Below are 18476 nucleotides of genomic sequence, written 5' to 3' on the forward strand. Positions count from 1 at the left end.
GCCTGGTCTCTAGAGTCCTAGTCCAATACTCAAACCACTATGTCATGCTGCCCCCCCCCCCCCCCCGACAAAGCTAAATTATGCTTTCACAGAGTGCTCCCCTCTTAACTTTGGTATTGGATCCATTATGTTAACCATGCTTTGGGGAAATGCAGAAACAAGTGTGTCAACATTCTAAGCTCCTCCGGTATAATAGGTTAATCACATTGGCAAGCAGTCTTGTTATAAGATGGATTCCTTTGTGTGTTGAGGGAATAGCTCCTACGCTCTGGACTCTCCATCACAAGGTACCTGAATTTCTTTTCCCTGCTCTGATTTATATCAGCAGTGACTCTCAAGAGAAATCTATTTTGTTACAGGAGTCTCCCTGGAATGAATAGGGAGGGGAGGAAATGCTGGGTTTCCCTCTGATAGATGAGACAGGAATATTAATTAAAGAACAGTGATCCAGCTACTGCCTTTGTCCCCCCCCCCCCCCCTTAGGTGAATGACAGCAAATTCTATCTGTGGAAGGATGAAGTACAGAGATCTAGAGCTCTCTTACTGCAAAAACTTTGGCAGCTACAGCACTGCAGAATTAATGCCATTTCGCTTAATGCCATTTTAACTGTCATGGCTTCATCCATTGGATTCGTAGTTTGTTGTAGTACCAGAATTCTCTGGCCGAGAGGGGTTTGGGTTCAAACTGCTATCTCACACTGGCCCTCTCATATAGGATCTTAAGCGACTATGATGATAATGGTTGTGGTGAAGATTTACAGCCGTACTCCAGGATTAGTGGTTCATTTTTTAAATAGCTCACGTCTCCTCAACCCTCTGTTCAGGTTTTTGGATTTTTTGAAAAAATGTTTTCAAAATCAGTTTTGGACTCCCAAACACTTCTTCTCTCCCAGTTTGGGAAGTCTGGGTTGGAAAGAATATTTTAAAAATTCCAAAAAAATTGGTCAAAAACATATTTGACACTGGGCAGAAGAATTCTGGACTGATTAGAATATTTGCAGTTTCAAGAATCCCATTGTGGGGAAAAGGCAGATTATAAATCCTTGAAAATAAATAAAAATACATTTGGGCAGCTCTCCAGAGGGTCATAGGCCCCCAAACTGCTCACAGTTGCCCACTCTCTTCTGGATCATTGAAAGATAAGTGAGATCTTTGAGCCGCTCCAAGGATTCTGCTCAGTCAGTATTATCTGCTACAAAGAAGAAGAATACCATCATGGCAAAACCACTACATTCCTCTTAACAATGGCTCTCTTGCAGAGGATGTAGCTATTCAAGGGGGAGTGGGTGGAAAGACAATGACTAATATTTCAAAGAGAACAATCCCTCATAACTAGGAGGGATTCTTTCATGGCCCAACATTTAGGGTTGCTTTAGGTATGTTTACTGAGTTAGCTTCTTCCCCACCACCGCCACCAAAGCAAGGGAGGCTGCAGAGAGAAGTCGTGTGAGGTGAAGCAACACACCTGCTGCTTTGAGAAATTATTGCAAAGTGCACAATGGGGAAAACCATGTATTTTTCACACCATCTTTTAGATTCCCATTTCCAGGCTTCTTTCTGGAAAGAAACAGATTTTCACACCCATCTGTGTATCTATCAATAATATTAATACTGATCTAGTATGTGGTTATGATGTAGATAACCTATGATATGTACCAGTAATCTATAATATCTGCAAATGTAAATATAGATATCTAGATATGAAAACCAGCAGCAGGCAGGTAGCTCACCACGTATCAGATGATCTATCTATCTATCTATCTATCTATCTATCTATCTATCTATCATCTAGTATGTTTGTATATGTATACATACAGTTGGACCTTGGTATCTGAAGGGGATCTGTTCTGGACCACCACCACCCCGTGTGCAGAAACCAAAAAACACAGGACCTCCAGTCCCATTCTCCCTAATGGTGGTGCAACATGCATGCCCACTAGTGCAACCACATGCATGTACCACCTATTCGGGACAATGGGTGCTTGCCATCCATGGATACTTAAATCTATGGATGGCAAGTCTGCAGATAAGGAGCCCCATTGTAAATGTATATGTATGGTGTAGTGGTTTGAGCATTGGACTAGGACTCCAGAAGATCAAGGTTCAAATCCTTGGTCACCCATTAGGTGACTTTCGGCAAGTCATACTCTCACAGCCTCATGGCAAACCCTCTTTGAATAAATCGTACCAATAAAACTCCATGATAGTTTTGCCTTAGAGTTGTGTTATACAACTCTAAGCGAAAAGGCAGCATCAGAGGCAAAATGCAAGTGATAACATTCAGCTGCATCCTGGAGGAGGATTCAAACTGGGAAAGGTAAGTCGGATTTTTTAACTGTGTGAAAGACTCCTATGTCTCTAAGCAGCAGAAAACAGCTTTCTGCATCCTCAAAGTGACATCCCTTCAAATATTTAAACAGCTCCCTGCCCTGAGTGCCATTCTATTTTACAGAAATCTGGCATACAATTTTTTTTAAAAAAAATAATGAATAACTACACCAGAACCATAACACTTTGTGGAATACTATTAGTGATAAAAGCCTGGCACCAGAGGGCGAGAATGCTGAGCATTTTCCAGGATCCTCAAACTAGCAGAGGATCTAGTATTCTAACAAGACTACCATTTCTGCTTTGCGCAGAATACTTGGAAAGAGAATCCTCCATTTATATGTCATGTTTTTCATGATGGACACAGAAAATGGTGTACCCAAACAGCCCTGAAATTCAAGAGCCAGCATTGTGAATCCACCTTTTTTCTCCTGCTCCTTCATATGCTGATATCTAGCTGTTTCTCAGACACTCAGTTACAAATGCCCACATAAACACCAACACAGCCTTTTCCAATATAAGAAATAGGAATCCTGTAAACACCCATTTCACTGTACAAGATAAGCCTCTAGCCAGCTTTTCCAAAGATGCTGAAAGCACATGAAGATGTCAAAAATGAAGGTGAGATTAGAAACTCATTTGCCGCTTTCTTTCTTAGGAAAAAAAAAGCTTTCCTGAGCCTACCCTTTGTTGTGCATCATCCTCAAATAACATGATTTCTAGTCCTTGTACATGGAGGTTTTCCTGCATCTATGACTTACATACATATAGACATTTTTCACAGCAATTGCTCTCTAACAAGAGGCATTCCCAAGATATACTAACACTCAATAAGACAGCACATGCCCAGCCATAAAAGATTCCCAAACAGTGAAGAAAGTTCAATTTCTCCTTTTCCAAAGCCTTCATGGCAACCAGAGTAATGATGCTGAATATAATATAGTTCTACTGTGATTTTCTGACTGTAAATTACTCCCGTTTGTCTGTCACAGTTTCACAAAAGGAAGTCCTAGGAATTGTTTTATGGAGCAGGGATTGAGAATTCTCTGCTTAGGGACCCTGGTTTCTCTACAGAGGCTGAATCTGCACTGCAGAAATACTGCACTGGGCTTGACACCACTTCAACTACCATGGCTCCATCCTATGGAATCTTGGGATTTGTAGTTTGTTTGAAACCAGAGCTCTCTGGCAGAGAAAGCTAAATTTCTCACAAAACTACAAATCCCAGAATTTCATAGCACTGAGCCATGGCAGTTAAAGTGGTGTCAAACTCCATTATTTCTGCAGTGCGGATTCAACCAGAACTACAATTCCCAAGGTTCGTTGTGCAGAGGAAATGACCCATCAATCAAGGCAGTAGTATAGACAGATCCTTACATGCCACAATGACGAGAAACCAAAACAAATAAAACCACTCCTTAAGGAAAAGTTTGGTAGTATACACAGACAGGTTGATCTTGAAATGATATTCAAATTCAAAAGCAAAGTCTTCAAATATAGTAAGATATTGAGCAGTGAGCAATGCTATTAGTTAAGTTAGATGGCCAGCAGTGTTGCCAATTTCCAGGGAATTCCCCAGTTTCCAGGTAATAAAAAGCCTTTCCGGGTAATTTCTGAGTATAAAAAATTATGGGGAATTTCCAGGGAATTAAACCTTCCCATTGGGTAATTAAAAGCCTTTCCGTTTATGGGGAATTATTTCACTTCCTTCCCAAAAAATGGCTGAAAATGCCTTTCCCACCCCCCAAAATGGCCGACCCGGAAGTCCCCACCGTTCCCCCCCCCCCCAAATAGCTGACCCGGAATTCCCTGCCCCTGCTCCTGACCCAGATGCCCTGGAAAATTTTGGGGCATTTCAGGGATTTTCGGGGGGATTTCCTTCGAGGGTGATTGGCAACACTGACGGCCACACCTTCACCACTAGTTGGGAGTGTTTATCCTGAAGTGTAGCAAACTTTTATAGCATGGGAAGTATGAGTCTGTGATTGTCCTGAACTTACAAGTAGCTAATTCATGGTCCCATTTCTACACTACAGACTCTTCCACCAGTAATGTACTTTTGCCTATTCCATGGCTCAATAGTCTAGAGAACTTCATAGCACTTGGAATGGTATATGCACTATAGCATATAGTGGAGCCATAGATTTGGCCTTTGGGGTGCCAAGTGGAGCATGCCAAGTGGAACCATAGATGTAGGCCTTTGAGGTAGAAGGCCAGAGCTATACTCAGCCAAAGAAGCAGGCAGGCCTTCAAATGTGGGCTTGCTAACATACCATACTTTGGACTAAGTGATAAAACACATTACTTTCTAAAGAAGGTCAACTGTAAGATCATGAAATCTAGAGTCTAAAATTACCTAACTGCACCACTGCTTCTACCTTGGACCTGATTTGTAATCTTGCCCCAAAAGTCAGCCACCCCATCTTTGAGAAGGAGCCTACCTGGTCAGTTTCTGTAAAGGTGCTCTGCTCATCATCTTCAATATCAGACTCGCCCACAGCAATGGGGACACAGATGGAAAGATTGGGGTTGGTCATAAAGTCATCATCGTGGTCGTTGGTCACCTGCTGCTTCTTCACCCTGTTCCTTTCAACCCCATCATCCCCAATGTGGTTCTCCTGGTGGGTATCCTCTTCTTTGCCAAACTCCATAGCAGTGTGGTTATTGATGCAGTTGTGGACAACGGCTGGGTTCTGGGCTGCGAGCTTCATCATGGCTTTCTTCTCAGCAGTTGCTTTGGGCTGCCTAAGGACGTTGCAACAGAAATCCCACATTGCACGCTTGGCATAGTTCAGCCCCCTGTTGATGCGGGCAAAGGCAAGCTGCAGGTTGTTCATCTCCCCATCCTCGTCTGGTGCAGAAAGGTTATCAGCACTAAATGAGCTCAATAGTAAGGCAAGAAACAGGTTCAGCACCTGAAATGTAATGCAACTGTGTTAATCACCCTGGGAGTTCATATTAGGAATTCATATATTCTGAATAGTTTCATTCCAAAGTAAGGCAGCCCAAGTTAATAATGATCTGGTGTGAACCCCTCAAAAAGTACTTATTCACACAGTTTAACTGACTAGGGAAATGCTATCTAAAAGCATAAGTAATACCCTGCAATGAAAGGTTGTAGTCTAATAGAGTGCTTCTATTCAGGGCCCCAGCCACTATGTGGTCTCCCATCCCCTCCACGTTTCAATCAGTCCATGTTCTATGGCACTGAACATGTTCTGTCCTCACTGGCATCTTCCCCCATCCATGCCTTCATGTGTGTGGACACAGTTTTGCCCAATCCAGTTCTATGTATTTGTTTTCTTTATTGATATTTATAGGCAGCTTCAATGCTTGGAAATTTTACTTTGTGGACTACAACTTCCAGAGTCCCCCAGCCAGCAGGTCTGCCAGGCCACCCCTATTCTAGTATATCTCAAAGTCACAGCAGCTCTCTCTTCTAGTTCTTGGAGCATTTTGAAATTCTTTCTAAGAGTGAAGCAGAACACGATCTGTCCAGATAACAAGATTGTCCTTTCTGCTCTTTCACTGACATCTGTGTGATTTCTTCTCCCTCTTCCCTTTCCAGACATTGCATTATATCCCCTACCTGCATGCAGAGATGTTTTGCAGCAGCTTTGAGACTAACTGTAAGAAAGAAGTTGGTAGCATGAGCTTTCATAGATATGAGCCTACTTCCTCAGATGCATGAGGAAGTACACTCAAGTCTATGAAAGCTCATGCTACCAGCTTATTTTTTTCAATTAATTTCAAAAGTCTTACAAGATCCCTTTGCATGCTGATTTTCCAGACTAACAAGCTATGCCTTTGAATTCCCTAGCTGTTTATTGGTTGGTTGGTTGGTTTTTGTCTCTCATTCACTCAACAGTCCACTACATGTTATTATTACCTGTTTTACCGCCCCCTCCTACCTCCATCTCCAGGGTATATGTGTATGTTTAAATACTTGTTTACCTTAGGGTAACCCCCAAGTCTCCTGGTACCTTGATCTTGGTGAATGGTGCCATTTTGCCACCAACTGCAGAAATCAGGAAGACCTCAGCCATAAAGAGAAAAGATTGAGTGGTTTGACTTTCCAGATGTTTTGGACTCATGGAGATCCTGGGAGCTGAAGCCCTAAATATCTAGAGATCCAAAGACCTACAGCTCTCAGTTATGACAGCTAAATACATGCAGAGGACTGACAAATGCTGAAGGCAGATATTCAAATTTTGGTGACCTCCTTATGAATGACCTGGGGAGTTAGGAGGAAGAGCTGAATGCCCAGCTGCAAACAGAAAGATGGACTAAATGGACCTCAGTGTGATTCAGCCATGTAGTTCTTATGTTTCATAAAGTGACCAAGTTTTCCAGATCCCAGTGACACCTTGTTGTCATAGTTCATTTATACCAAAAGTCTTGCTTTAAAAATATTCAAAGGGACAAAGCTTCTTCAGCTCACTCTCCAGACTGTCTTGTTTTTATTGAGCTGTAAACTCCTTTAGCATGAAAAGCATGGTATAAATGCTTTAAATAAATAAGTAAATACCCATAAGATGAATTTCTTTTGTCATGGTGCCTGGAAGACAGTATGACCCCCCATATCCACAGGACTGGAACTCACATTTTCACTCACCCACATCTGAAAAAATGTGTTCTCTCTAGATTCACATATCTCCCACAGATATGGGGGTTGTACTCTATAATGTTATCCAAGGCATTCTACTCAGTAGCATATCCCAAGCATGATGTAGACTCTTGACTTAGGATATTATAACATTTTGCCATCTCTATATGAACCTAACATATACAGTATACACACAATTTGCAACACACACACTATTTTCTCACTCAGTGTTCTTTTATTGGAGAGAAGGAGACAAACAATTTCTTGTGATTTACACAATCCCCTGCACATTCATTCCTTCACTGCCCTCCTTTTTCCACTACTTGGGAAACAGACAACCTACCTCAGGGCAACCATGGCACATGGCAAGGGAACGCCTTTAACCATTGCAATCATAGTCCTGCTTTTAAATGGAGACACATGCATTCTTGCAAAGCAGAGAAAATGAAAAGGTTTCCAAGATTAGATGCTTTTAAAAAGAGTGAGAAAGAAAGAAAGAATGTTTACTCTACTGCTATATTTGTATTTCATAACATATCCAAGGATAAGTGTGGATGCTTATTTTGAAGTGACAAAAATATATCAGCTCTAATGCAAAGGTTATAGTCAAAGTGAATTCATCATGGAAGGAACTCTTGCCTTCCCCCAGAATGCTCTTGGACTCAGGTCAGAAGAAAAACATCTTAGGGCATCCAACCTTTCTATGGTAGGTTGCAGCTGGGAAGAGCTTTTTATGTCAGCAGGCATTTAGCAACTAATTGTTTTAATAAAATAATAATAAATAGTTTATTTATATTTTCTGCCTCTCCCTGCGGATCAAGGTGGGATTACATCAGTAAAAATATAGTACAATACATATATACAATCAATAAAATACTAAAATTACTATTAATTCAATAAAATAACAAATCATCTATAAAATAACAAAATAACAATTCTGTCATCAATGACCTGGATGACAGAATTGGGAGAATACTTATCAAATTTGCAGATGGCACCAAATCAGGAGGAGTAGCTAATACTCCAGAGGACAGGATCAACATTCAAAATGATCTGAATAGACTAGAAAGCTGGGCCAAAGCTAACAAAATGAAATTCAACACAAAGAAATGTAAGGTACTGCACTTAGGGCAGAAAAATGAAATGCACAGATATAGGATGGGAGACACATTGCTGAATGAAAGTACATGTGAAAGGGATCTAGGAGTCCAAGTAGACCATAAGTTGAACATGAGTCAACAGTGTGATGCGGCAGCTAAAAAGGCCAATGCAATTCTAGGCTGCATCAATAAAAGTATAGTGTCTAGATCAAGAGAAGTAATAGCGCCACTGTATTCTGCTCTGGTCAGGCCCCACCTGGAATATTGTGTCCAGTTCTGGGCACCACAATTCAAAAAGGACATTGAGAAACTGGAGCGTGTCCAGAGGAGGGTGACTAAAATGGTGAAAGGTCTGGAAACCTTGCCCTATGAGGAACGACTGAGGGAGCTGGGGATGTTTAGCCTGGAGAAAAGAAGGTTAAGAGGTGATATGATAGCCCTGTTTAAATATTTGAAAGGATGTCATATTGAGGAGGGAGCAAGCTTGTTTTCTGCTGCTCCAAGGCAGGCATCCAGAGGAGAGATGCCATCCTTAGTCACTGTAGCAGTCAGAGACATAGAGAAGTAAATTTGGGTGTCATCGGCATACTGATAACACTGTGCCCCATGTCTCCAGATGATCTCACCCAGCGGCTTCATGGGGGACAGAATGGCGCCTTGAGAGATGCCAGATGTCAGCTCTCTTTTAGAAGAGCAGCTGTCCCCCAACAGCACCATCTGGAATCTACCTGAGAGGTAAGAACAGAGCCACCGCAAAGCAAAGCTTGCAATTCCCAACTCCCTCAGGCATTCCAGAAGGATACCATGGTCAATGGTATCGAAGGCTGCTGAGATGTCCAAGAGCAGCAACAGGGTCACACTTTCCCTGTTGATTCCCAGATGGAGATCATTGACTAAGGTGAACATGGCTGTCTCAACTCCGTATCCCACTCTGAAGACAGTTTGAAATGGGTCCAGATAATCGGCTTCATCCAAGACTACCTGGAGCTTTGAAAGAAAAGAGTTGCATTGTTTTAAAGTGCTGTCCAACCTGTATCCTTTGCTTTTAAATTAATGCTTTAAATGGTTTTAATTTATTGACAGTTTAATACTTTGTTGTTGTCGTGTACCTTCAAGTCATTTCTGATTTATGGTGATCCTAAGGCAAAACTATCATGGGATTTTCTTGGCAAGATTGGTTCAAAGGAGATTTGCCATTGCCTTCCCCTGAGGCTGAGAGCATATCACTTGCCCAAGGTCACCCAATGGGTTTCATGGGCAAGTGGGGAATTGAACCCTGGTCTTCAGAGGTGTAGTCCAAACACTCAAACCAATACATCATGCTGGCTCTTTATTTTAATCATAACTTTTTGTATATTTGAGCTACCCATGTTTTATTTATAATTATCTCTATTTGCTGCCTTGAGACCCAGCTTTGATGAAAAGTTGAGGCATAAACAAAATAATGGATCGATGGATGAACATCTTCATGCCATAACACTATCAGTTCCAGAGGAAACTTTTGTCCATTTGTAACTGTATTCAAAAGCCCACTCTGCTTCCTTCTATTTAAACCAATGGTTCTCAAACTCTGGTGCTCCAACACATCTGGAAGAACAGAATTTGGGAACTACTGATTTAAATGAATGCCTCCCATGGGCTGAAGTAGGGCATGGTGGAAGCAAGCTGATTGACTTTGCTCTGCCCACCTTCCAAAGTCTTCAGCCTTTGTTATGACTCTTTCCACTTTCTAAACTTCTGAACATGCACCCCTCATTGGCTTGAAGAAAGGAGGATATCCCCTTAGACCTAAAGACTTGCCACAGACTCAGTTCAGCCTTCCAGCTAACCAGCAGAAGCATAATCAGACGTTCAAACACATGTTAGTCTGGAAAGTCAGTCTGCAAAGGAATCTTGTAGCACCTTTGAGACTCACTGAAAGACGGAAGTTGGTAGCATGAGCTTTTGTAAATTTCAGCCTATTTCCTCAGATGTTGTATACCACCTTGACAGCCCTGTTGGGCCAAGAGGTTCTAGAAAGTGCTTTAAATCAATAAAATGGGCAAGAGTGATAGATTCATAATTGCTAGCCAGTTGCCAGCAGCCTTCCTCAATATGGCACCCTCCAGATGTTAAGACTGCAATGTTTATAACCCCCTGCCATATCTTTCCAGATTGGCCGTCCAACACTTCTCTGTCTATGAACGCAGAGATCTCAAGGTGTCCAAATACTGGATTCTAGATGGTACTGTATATGATGTATGCAGAACAGAACATTGCTGTTTCCCATGATTTCTTGGTCTTGTTCAGCTTAATTACTAAAATCTGCACTGAAGAACTCCTGCAAGCCAGCATGACCTTAATTACACTGCTGCCACTTGATCTGAAGTATCCTATCATTATTAATCCATCAGGCACTCACTGTAATCACTGTGATTAGCATGAATGCATTTGGCCATCAATGTCACATCTCTCCATTGTCTAGTGAGGATAACTTCATTTTCAGAGTGGAAGAGATAGTTACTTGAATCCATTAGATGAGTCCAACATATGTGCGAACAAGTGAATGGCACAATAGTAAAAAGACCTTTTCAATCTCTTTGGATCAAGGGTGGGGAACTTTGGCAGACCCAGGGGATAGTTTTCTTGCAGGGGCCATAGAGTTTGTCCAAAATTATACAAAAGAACATCACCCGGAAGCAGCCTGGAACTCTACATCTGATTTTGAAAAACAGATTAGTAGTGTTAACCAGTACATGTTGTTTCCCCTAGAAGCAACACAGAGCTGTGTGTAAAATAAGCCAACAGACAACTTGCTAGAGTATTTTCAGCTACAACTGGGAGAGGAGGGTTGAACATTGTGAACTGACTTTATGTTGTTGCTCATATCCACTGAAACTGACTGCTATTTGGCCTCAAACATTTGATTAGTTATGTCCTGTGCTAAGTGGAAGATGAAATGACACACCAATGGCAATACTGAGATCCAGCGAAGTGTAGTGGTTAGAGGAGGATGTACATCCCATAGGCCTTTTTTTAAATTTCCAAGTCCCCAAATGTCTACAGAGCTTAATTATCACTGTTTTCCAAAGCCCCTGTGAACTCACCAGGGATTGCCATCTGTGACACTACAAGGAGCTATCCCTAGGTCTCATTTTTTTGCTCTGAAATTTAAGAGTCTGGGATCATACTAACCTGGCAAACCTACCAGTGAGCCATGAAATTTGTTATGGGACATTGCACCAATCTTGCACTCAAACCCTCTGAGTGACTTTGGGCAAACCACACTCTTTCAGCCTCACAGAGAGGCAATGGCAAAATCCCCTCTGAACAAATTCTGTCAAGAAGACCCTGTGACAGGGTCACCTTAAAGTCACCATAAGTCGGAAACAGCTTGAAGGTAAACAACAAATTCTGTATTGACTACTTAATACTTAACTAAGTAACTTCACCTGGTCTGACACCCCATACCAAATCTGATGGAAACATCACCTGTACTACAGCAGATTGGACCTGCTTCTCCCCATGTAGCTGAGGCCCAGTAAAGTAGGGCCGGGGGGAGTTATGTTTGTGACAATAGTGTCACAACTGTGACCAAGGAGCAATCATGGATGAGTAAATCTGGATAAGGGATACTCATCCTGTATTACACAGCTACTAGATTTGACAAAGCCCAAATGACAGCCACCCTGGTCTACAGATGCCACACCCTCCTGTGCCTCTTTAAAGGAGTAAAGCTGTCAGGCACATGGAACAGAAATCATTATGTGGGCAGACATCCTTTTTTCCAGCAAGGTACAATGGTTCAGGATTCCCACCGATTTAAAGCAGATGAACCCTTCAATTATGTACCCATTTAAGTTAATGTCCCATTTTGAATAATTTCCTTCTTTCAATTTTTGAAGTGCTCCCCTTTTCCCAGCTGTGTAACTTTATCTCAGCACACCTGTTCTTTTATACATAGCAGTTTTTCATTTTAGCTTATCAGTTATCATAAGCTATTTGTTCTCTGTTTTTGCAACATACATGCACACAATTCTACATGCACACACATACACAACACACACACTGCTCACTTAGGAGTCCATGCTGCTGACCAAAATAAGCTCAACCTCAGGCATCATTGCTTCCTATTATTGTTGAGCAGACTGCTTTGGAGACATACAGTCTAGGGAGGAGACAGATCAAACCATTTTCTGCACAAAGCCCATTTGCTTGCTATCACTTCACTTAAATCATTCCATCTGTTGCTCTTGCTGTGAATGATTTCTAACAATACTCAGAGTGCATTTGTGTATGCATTTCCAATGCAAAAATGAAGCTATGATGAATTAGTGACTGTAGCCCAGGTTCTGCACTAACTTTGCCACTGTTCACATTATTCTTCTTATCAGAGCTTGGAAATACGAGGTAGAATTAGGCACACTTTATCACCTTTGGTGGTCCTGCAAATGGGCTAAGAAATGTTGAAAACAGATCCATAACAGAACTCCAAAAAGTTTGAAATCTAAAGAGAGTTTGGACCCAAAATGTATCTGCTAGGTATGATTACAAATGAAAATTTAGAAAGTAAATATGGCAAATTCACATTTTACATGGTGACAAGTGCTTTGGGAGGAACTCATGTCACTTGCTCAATAGAGGAAAAGCATTGCAATTGGGAGGCATTGATGGGCTTTGTCCATCAATGAAAAAGAGTCTTCCAGAAACAGATGGACTACAGATCAGCTACTGGATAGAAACAGTGTCCTGTGAGGAATGCGGCTGCCCGACTCAGTGGGCCGGCCGTGTTGCTGCTGGGGACAGGCGCTGCTCCCCCTGCTCTCATGGGGCCGTCCCGTGGCCCAGCATGCATTGCTGGGGCAGGCGGGCCCACAATTGGCTGGCTTGGAGGAGGAGGAGGGACTTCACCTCCTGCTGGGACTGCAACTCCCAGCATGCCACTGGAGGCAGAGGTCCTTTACTATTGGCTGGCCGGGTTGCCCGGACAGCCCTTGGCCAACTGGGCTTTGTAGGCGGGGTGCCCCCCCTTCCAGGCCTCTCATTGGTAGAGGGGCTTTTATAAGGATGTTTTAATTATACTGTTGGAATCTGCTTTGATTCCTTTGGGAAAAAGCAGAATACAAATAATAATAATAATAATAATAATAATAATAATAATTATTATTATTATTAATTATTTTCAAACCTTGTGTGATAAACTCCTTAGAAGCTGTGTAATACTATTCTGGGACCTGGCTTGCACCCCAAAATCATCCCTTTTACTGGCGGTTGTCACTGTGTGTTAAAAGTAACAATATTACTTCCAATAATAATAATAATAAACACAATCTCTTCTGGATTTAATACATTAATTTCACTGATATTTGCTGGAGATACAAAATTATCCAGCTCCAAATGAAGTTGTAATGCTGTCTTGGGCTGCTGGGAATTGCAATGTAGTACTTGATATAGGATGATAGATCTCAGTGTATGATCTGGAGGCACATTATGCAGCCACCCTGAGGTACGGAATTGATCAGCATTTGAGTAACAGGGTACTTCGGGTCCCTTAAGACTTGTAGTACAGGAAAAAATGTGCAAAAGAATTGTAAAAAAAAATAAATAGGGGAAAATAACTAGCATCTAAACCAAGTGCCAGGATCTTCATTAGATGAGTCCAACATATGTGCGAACAAGTGAATGGCACAATAGTAAAAAGACCTTTTCAATCTCTTTGGATCAAGGGCAGGGAACTTTGGCAGACCCAGGGGATAGTTTTCTTGCAGGGGCCATAGAGTCTCAAGTCAGATGATGCTGATAATATGCACTAATGTACACAGGGCAGTCCTCCATTTGAAGTTCTCATGAATTTCAAGAGTGGGAATCATGCATCCTTGCAACTCCAAACATCCCTAGCCAACAATAACCAATGGTGAGGAATTCTGAGTATTGCAATCCAAAAATATACAAAGAGCCACACAGTTCCTACTGGTGCTTTATTTGAAGGATAGTCTGTGCAGGCCAAGTCAAGTTAAAGACACAGACCTATAGAAGAACGTGCATCAGCTGAAATTGTCCATCAAGATTTAACATTTAGGTAGTAGGGAGAGCAGACTCACAGATCATTTAGCCATTGTCACACTTTTCCCCACTAAAATGAAATTTGTTGTTGTCCTCCCATTCTCCTCTTCCTCTTCAGCTTTATTTAGACCCAATTTGCACCTCTCTATATATTGTAATAAGTAAATTCCATGCAATTCTTTTTCTGCTGTGCTTATCTTTGATTTCATTCTTCTGTTATGTTTTTGTGAATTGTTTTAAAATTATGTAAGCTACCCCAGGCATAGCTTCCATCATGGAAGGGTGCAATATAAATATTTGTATAAATAAATCAAATAAATAGCAACCTGTCAAGATGAGCAGAGACTCGCACAAAAACTAAAGCTGGCACAAAGTCAACAGAATGCAGGTTTGAATGCTGACAATGTTTAAAATGTAGGATGCCAGGTTATAAGATCCTTGGAGAGTGAGCACTATTGCTTATGTTACATCCCCCTTTTCTTATCTCTGTTTGTGATCTGTATGATCCTCTTCCATGTATGACTTTTTCTTGATATACAGAAAAGAAAACCTGTCACTTTCTTTGTGTACCTTTCTGTGGACATTTTTCCTACACCACATGCATTGTTTACATCCATCCATCACTGCACAAAGTGAGTTTGTGCTGTTCATAATATGCACACTTTTCAAATATGCACACTGCAAAGGGTTGCATGCAGTGTTGCCAGATTTCAGGGCCTCCTGATCCTGTATCTCCAATTTTCATGGGTCATCCCCAGGTGAGTGATGAGGGTGCAGGCTCTCCAGTTTTGGTGGGTTCAACTCTGGGTCAGAGGAAAGGGCTCTGTTCACATCTCCAGCTCAGCTAGTAGAGCAGCAGCCTGCTATAATTTAAAAGGCTTGATTGATTGGTTGCTGCAGCTTGCAAAGATTTTCCAGAGGATGGATGTATTTACTTAATTAGCTTCCCCGTTTGCTTCCAGGGCTCATCCCCCACTTTGCTCTACATCCAGTTTCTGGTTAGAAGCAGCTATGCTTAATGTTCCTCATCCTGCAAGAGCCTTGGTGGTGCAGTGGTTAAATGCGGGTTCTGCAGCCACAGCATTGTGAGTTTGATCCCAGAGGGCTCTAGGTTGAGTCAGCCTTCCATCCTTTTGTAGGCTGGTAAAATGAGTACCCAGCTTGTTGGGGACAATTAGCTTACACCAGGAGCCCTGGTGGCGCAGTGGTTAAATGCCTGTACTGCAGTCATTCACTCGAAACCACAAGGTTGCGAGTTCAAGACCAGCAAAAGGGCCCAAGCTCGACTCAGGCTTGCATCCTTCCGAGGTCGCTAAAATGAGTACCCAGACTATTGGGGGCAAATTAGCTTACTTGCTAATTAGCTTACTTGCTGTTCACCGCTATGATCTTTGGAATAGCAGTATATAAATAAAAGAAATTATTATTATTACAGATTGTAAACTGCTTAGAGAGTGCTGAGTTCACTATGAAGCAGTATAGAAATGTAAACGCTATTGCTATTGCTGTCTCTCTAACAGCAACAATCACCTTATTTCACCTTGATCTTGGATCAGCCCATTTAGCTGAGATTTTTTCCTTACTTTCAAATTAGGAAAATATGTTCTCTTTCTCTCTCTTTGTATCTGTTTGAGTATTTGAATTTATTTGTATTTATTTATTTATTGGATTTATATCCTGCCATCCTCCCAAGATGGGATTCAAGGTGGCTTACAATAATTTTAAGAGACCAAGCTTAAATATTAATTTACAAAGGTTTTAAAAGAATTAAACAACCAGGAATGACAAGGTGAGAATCATCAGGGACTATCCCTAGGTCTCACGTTTTTGGAACAATTATCTGTGATATTAGATCTGTGCCAGCTAGTCAGCCAATACCATTTTAACCAGTCCAAAGAGCCTTTGCTTTCATAAAATAAAGAGCAGTAAATTTTACAGTTGAGCGGCCATTTCTTAGAAGAAATATTTCTAACTACATTTCTGAAAATCTGCCTTCCCTCCCCAAAATAGCAAAGTCTCTAAATTTTGCAGCAGAATCTCTAGATCTTCTTTACTCTTTCTTTGTGTTGGCCTCCACTTTCCACCTTGAGTAAGAGTATCTCTAGCACTGTGCAAGGTTCAAAATGGCTGCCAGGGTACTCATGTAGTGCCAGTTTAGGAAAAGAAACAAAGACATCATGTTCAGTAGTTATAAAAGAACAGAAAACAGGTATTAAATGAGCTACTGCAGTCTGCTCCACTTGTTTTTTAAAAAAATCCATTGGAGAGTTTCTGCCCTCCCAAGAGTATGCTTAAAAGAAGAGCTTCTCTCCAAATTTCCACAAGTAGTGTGGAAAATATTAGGAGACCACTCTTGCCTTGCCCTGTTCAAATCCTGTCCTTGTTTCCCTTCCTATTCCTTTGATTCTTCAGTATCTCCAAGGTAGAAATCCATAAATAAGAAGCATCCACCATTGTTACCTATTCCTAGCTATCAATATCTGCTCAGAGAACAATACATTGTTTCCTTCCACTTACGATCAGAACCCAACATGGTTCACAACCTGAGTTTGCAATAGAGGCGAGGGAGACTCTTTTGCGCAAATTACACCACAGAATTGGAGCAGATGTAGCCTCTCTGTTGCTGTGGTTACTGTCCTCCTCTGACCTACCATATATTTCAGATACCAAGCTACTCACCTTTCCATTGTCATTAATGGATCCATTTTTTGCTTTCTTTACCCTTATTATAACTTGACAACCACATGAAAAATATAAATCTACATTTAACCAAAAATGTGCTTTTTTCCATTTCAAAATTAAACAAGAAACCCATTCCCAGATCATGTACCCATATTGCACAGAGGCTGCCATTCCTCCAAAATCATAAAGGTTGTCCTGAGTGCCAACAGTATTCACTTAACACCTCGCTTGAGGTCATGGAGAGCAGAAAATTGTCTCGCAGGTTTGAATGGCATGGTGTTGCCCAACAAGATAGATTTTCCTGGGACAGTAAGGACATACTCCTATATGGAGGTTTTGGTGCCTGATGCAGAAAAGCAAAGAACATATCACACCCACCATGTCAAAGTGCACAATGCTAGCCAAGTTATATGGCACATCCCACAGAAAAATCCCACAAGTGCCTCTGTCCCTCCACAACAATTTGAGGTTGTTGTTGTTATTGCTGTTATTGTGTGCTTTCAAGTCGGTTCTGACTTATGGAGACCTTCATGGGCTTTTGTTGGCAAACTTTGTTCAGAGGAGGTTTGTCATTGCTTTCCGCTGAGGCCGAGAGTGTGTCACTCAAGGTCACCCAGTGGGTTTCATGAAGCAAACCATGGTGTTGAGATTCATATTCCAACAATCAAACCACTACACCACACCGGCTCTTAGATTAGTGTAAAAAATGGTGAATAGCTATTTTTTCATGGCACATAAGAACTGGTGACTTATGCTGAAGAAACCAGGGGTTAAGGCTGTGTAAATACCCTTTCAGTCATCTAATACCTCCTTGTGCACCATGCTGCAGATCAGGAAGGATGAAGGAGTCTCCTTTTTCTCCTGGGTGAACAATAGCAGCCAGCTGCCTCACAGTCAGGTCTGGGCAAAGTATGGGGATTTACGTAGATAGTCTCTAAGGTACTTTTCATGGCCCTCAACCCATCCATAATCCCTGGACCACTGCTTTTTTGTCCCACCCAAACTCCAGAGGGTGAATTACCACTCCTGGGACAATTTCGGGGTAGGAAACTGGCCATTAGACCTGTCACCATGGCCGGCCTCTCCTTTAAACTCTGTTTGAATTCCAGCACTTGACTACTAAAAACCATACAAGAATATTTATGGAAGTCTTGTATTCTGTGCAAACTTGGGTGGGGGGTTGCACAGAAATGCCATTTTACATGAAATAAAATATCCAGAAGTTTCCCCCTCATAAACTAAGCCCTGAACTGCAAACAGTTTTTCTCAAAATGAGGAGAAAAATGGTAAAATTACTCATTCTTACCTGTGAGACTGAACATTTTCAGGATTTACGTCCCTATCTCCTAAGAACCTTAGTTGGAAGGGACCACAAGAGCCACCTAGTCCAACTATGCAAGAATAGACAATTACACTACTGAAAGATGCTGATCCAGCCTCTGTTTAAAGACCTCCCAAGATGGAGAGACCACCACTTTTGGAGGCAGACTATTACACTACTGAACAGCTCTTACAGTAAAATAAATAAATAAATCTAAATATATAGGTGGAAATTCTTTTCTTGTAATTTGAACCCATTAGTTTGTGTTCTAGTGTCTGGAGCATCACATGCACACACAAAAGCTTGCTCCTTCTTCTACATGACATCCCATCAATCAGATATTTAAAGATAGCCATCATGTTACTTCTCAGTCTTCTCTTCTCCAAGCTAAACATAC

At 41.5% G+C, this 18476-nt stretch overlaps 1 protein-coding gene across 4 annotated transcripts in view; it reads right to left on the minus strand.

Annotated features, from left to right (window-relative positions):
- SCN5A (sodium voltage-gated channel alpha subunit 5) overlaps window positions 1-18476 on the minus strand; it is a 334766-nt gene that overhangs the window by 90831 nt on the left and 225459 nt on the right. For all 4 annotated transcript variants that reach the window (XM_089533641.1, XM_089533640.1, XM_089533639.1 and 1 more), the window contains one exon: window positions 4770-5243. In XM_089533641.1, coding sequence (XP_089389767.1) covers window positions 4770-5243 — 474 coding nt within the window. The remainder of the gene's footprint in view (window positions 1-4769; window positions 5244-18476) is intronic.

This window comes from Sceloporus occidentalis, unplaced genomic scaffold (genome assembly GCF_023333645.1).
Source record: "Sceloporus occidentalis isolate IW3139 unplaced genomic scaffold, rSceOcc1.0.p SCAF_7, whole genome shotgun sequence".
NCBI classification, from domain to species: Eukaryota; Metazoa; Chordata; class Lepidosauria; order Squamata; family Phrynosomatidae; genus Sceloporus; species Sceloporus occidentalis.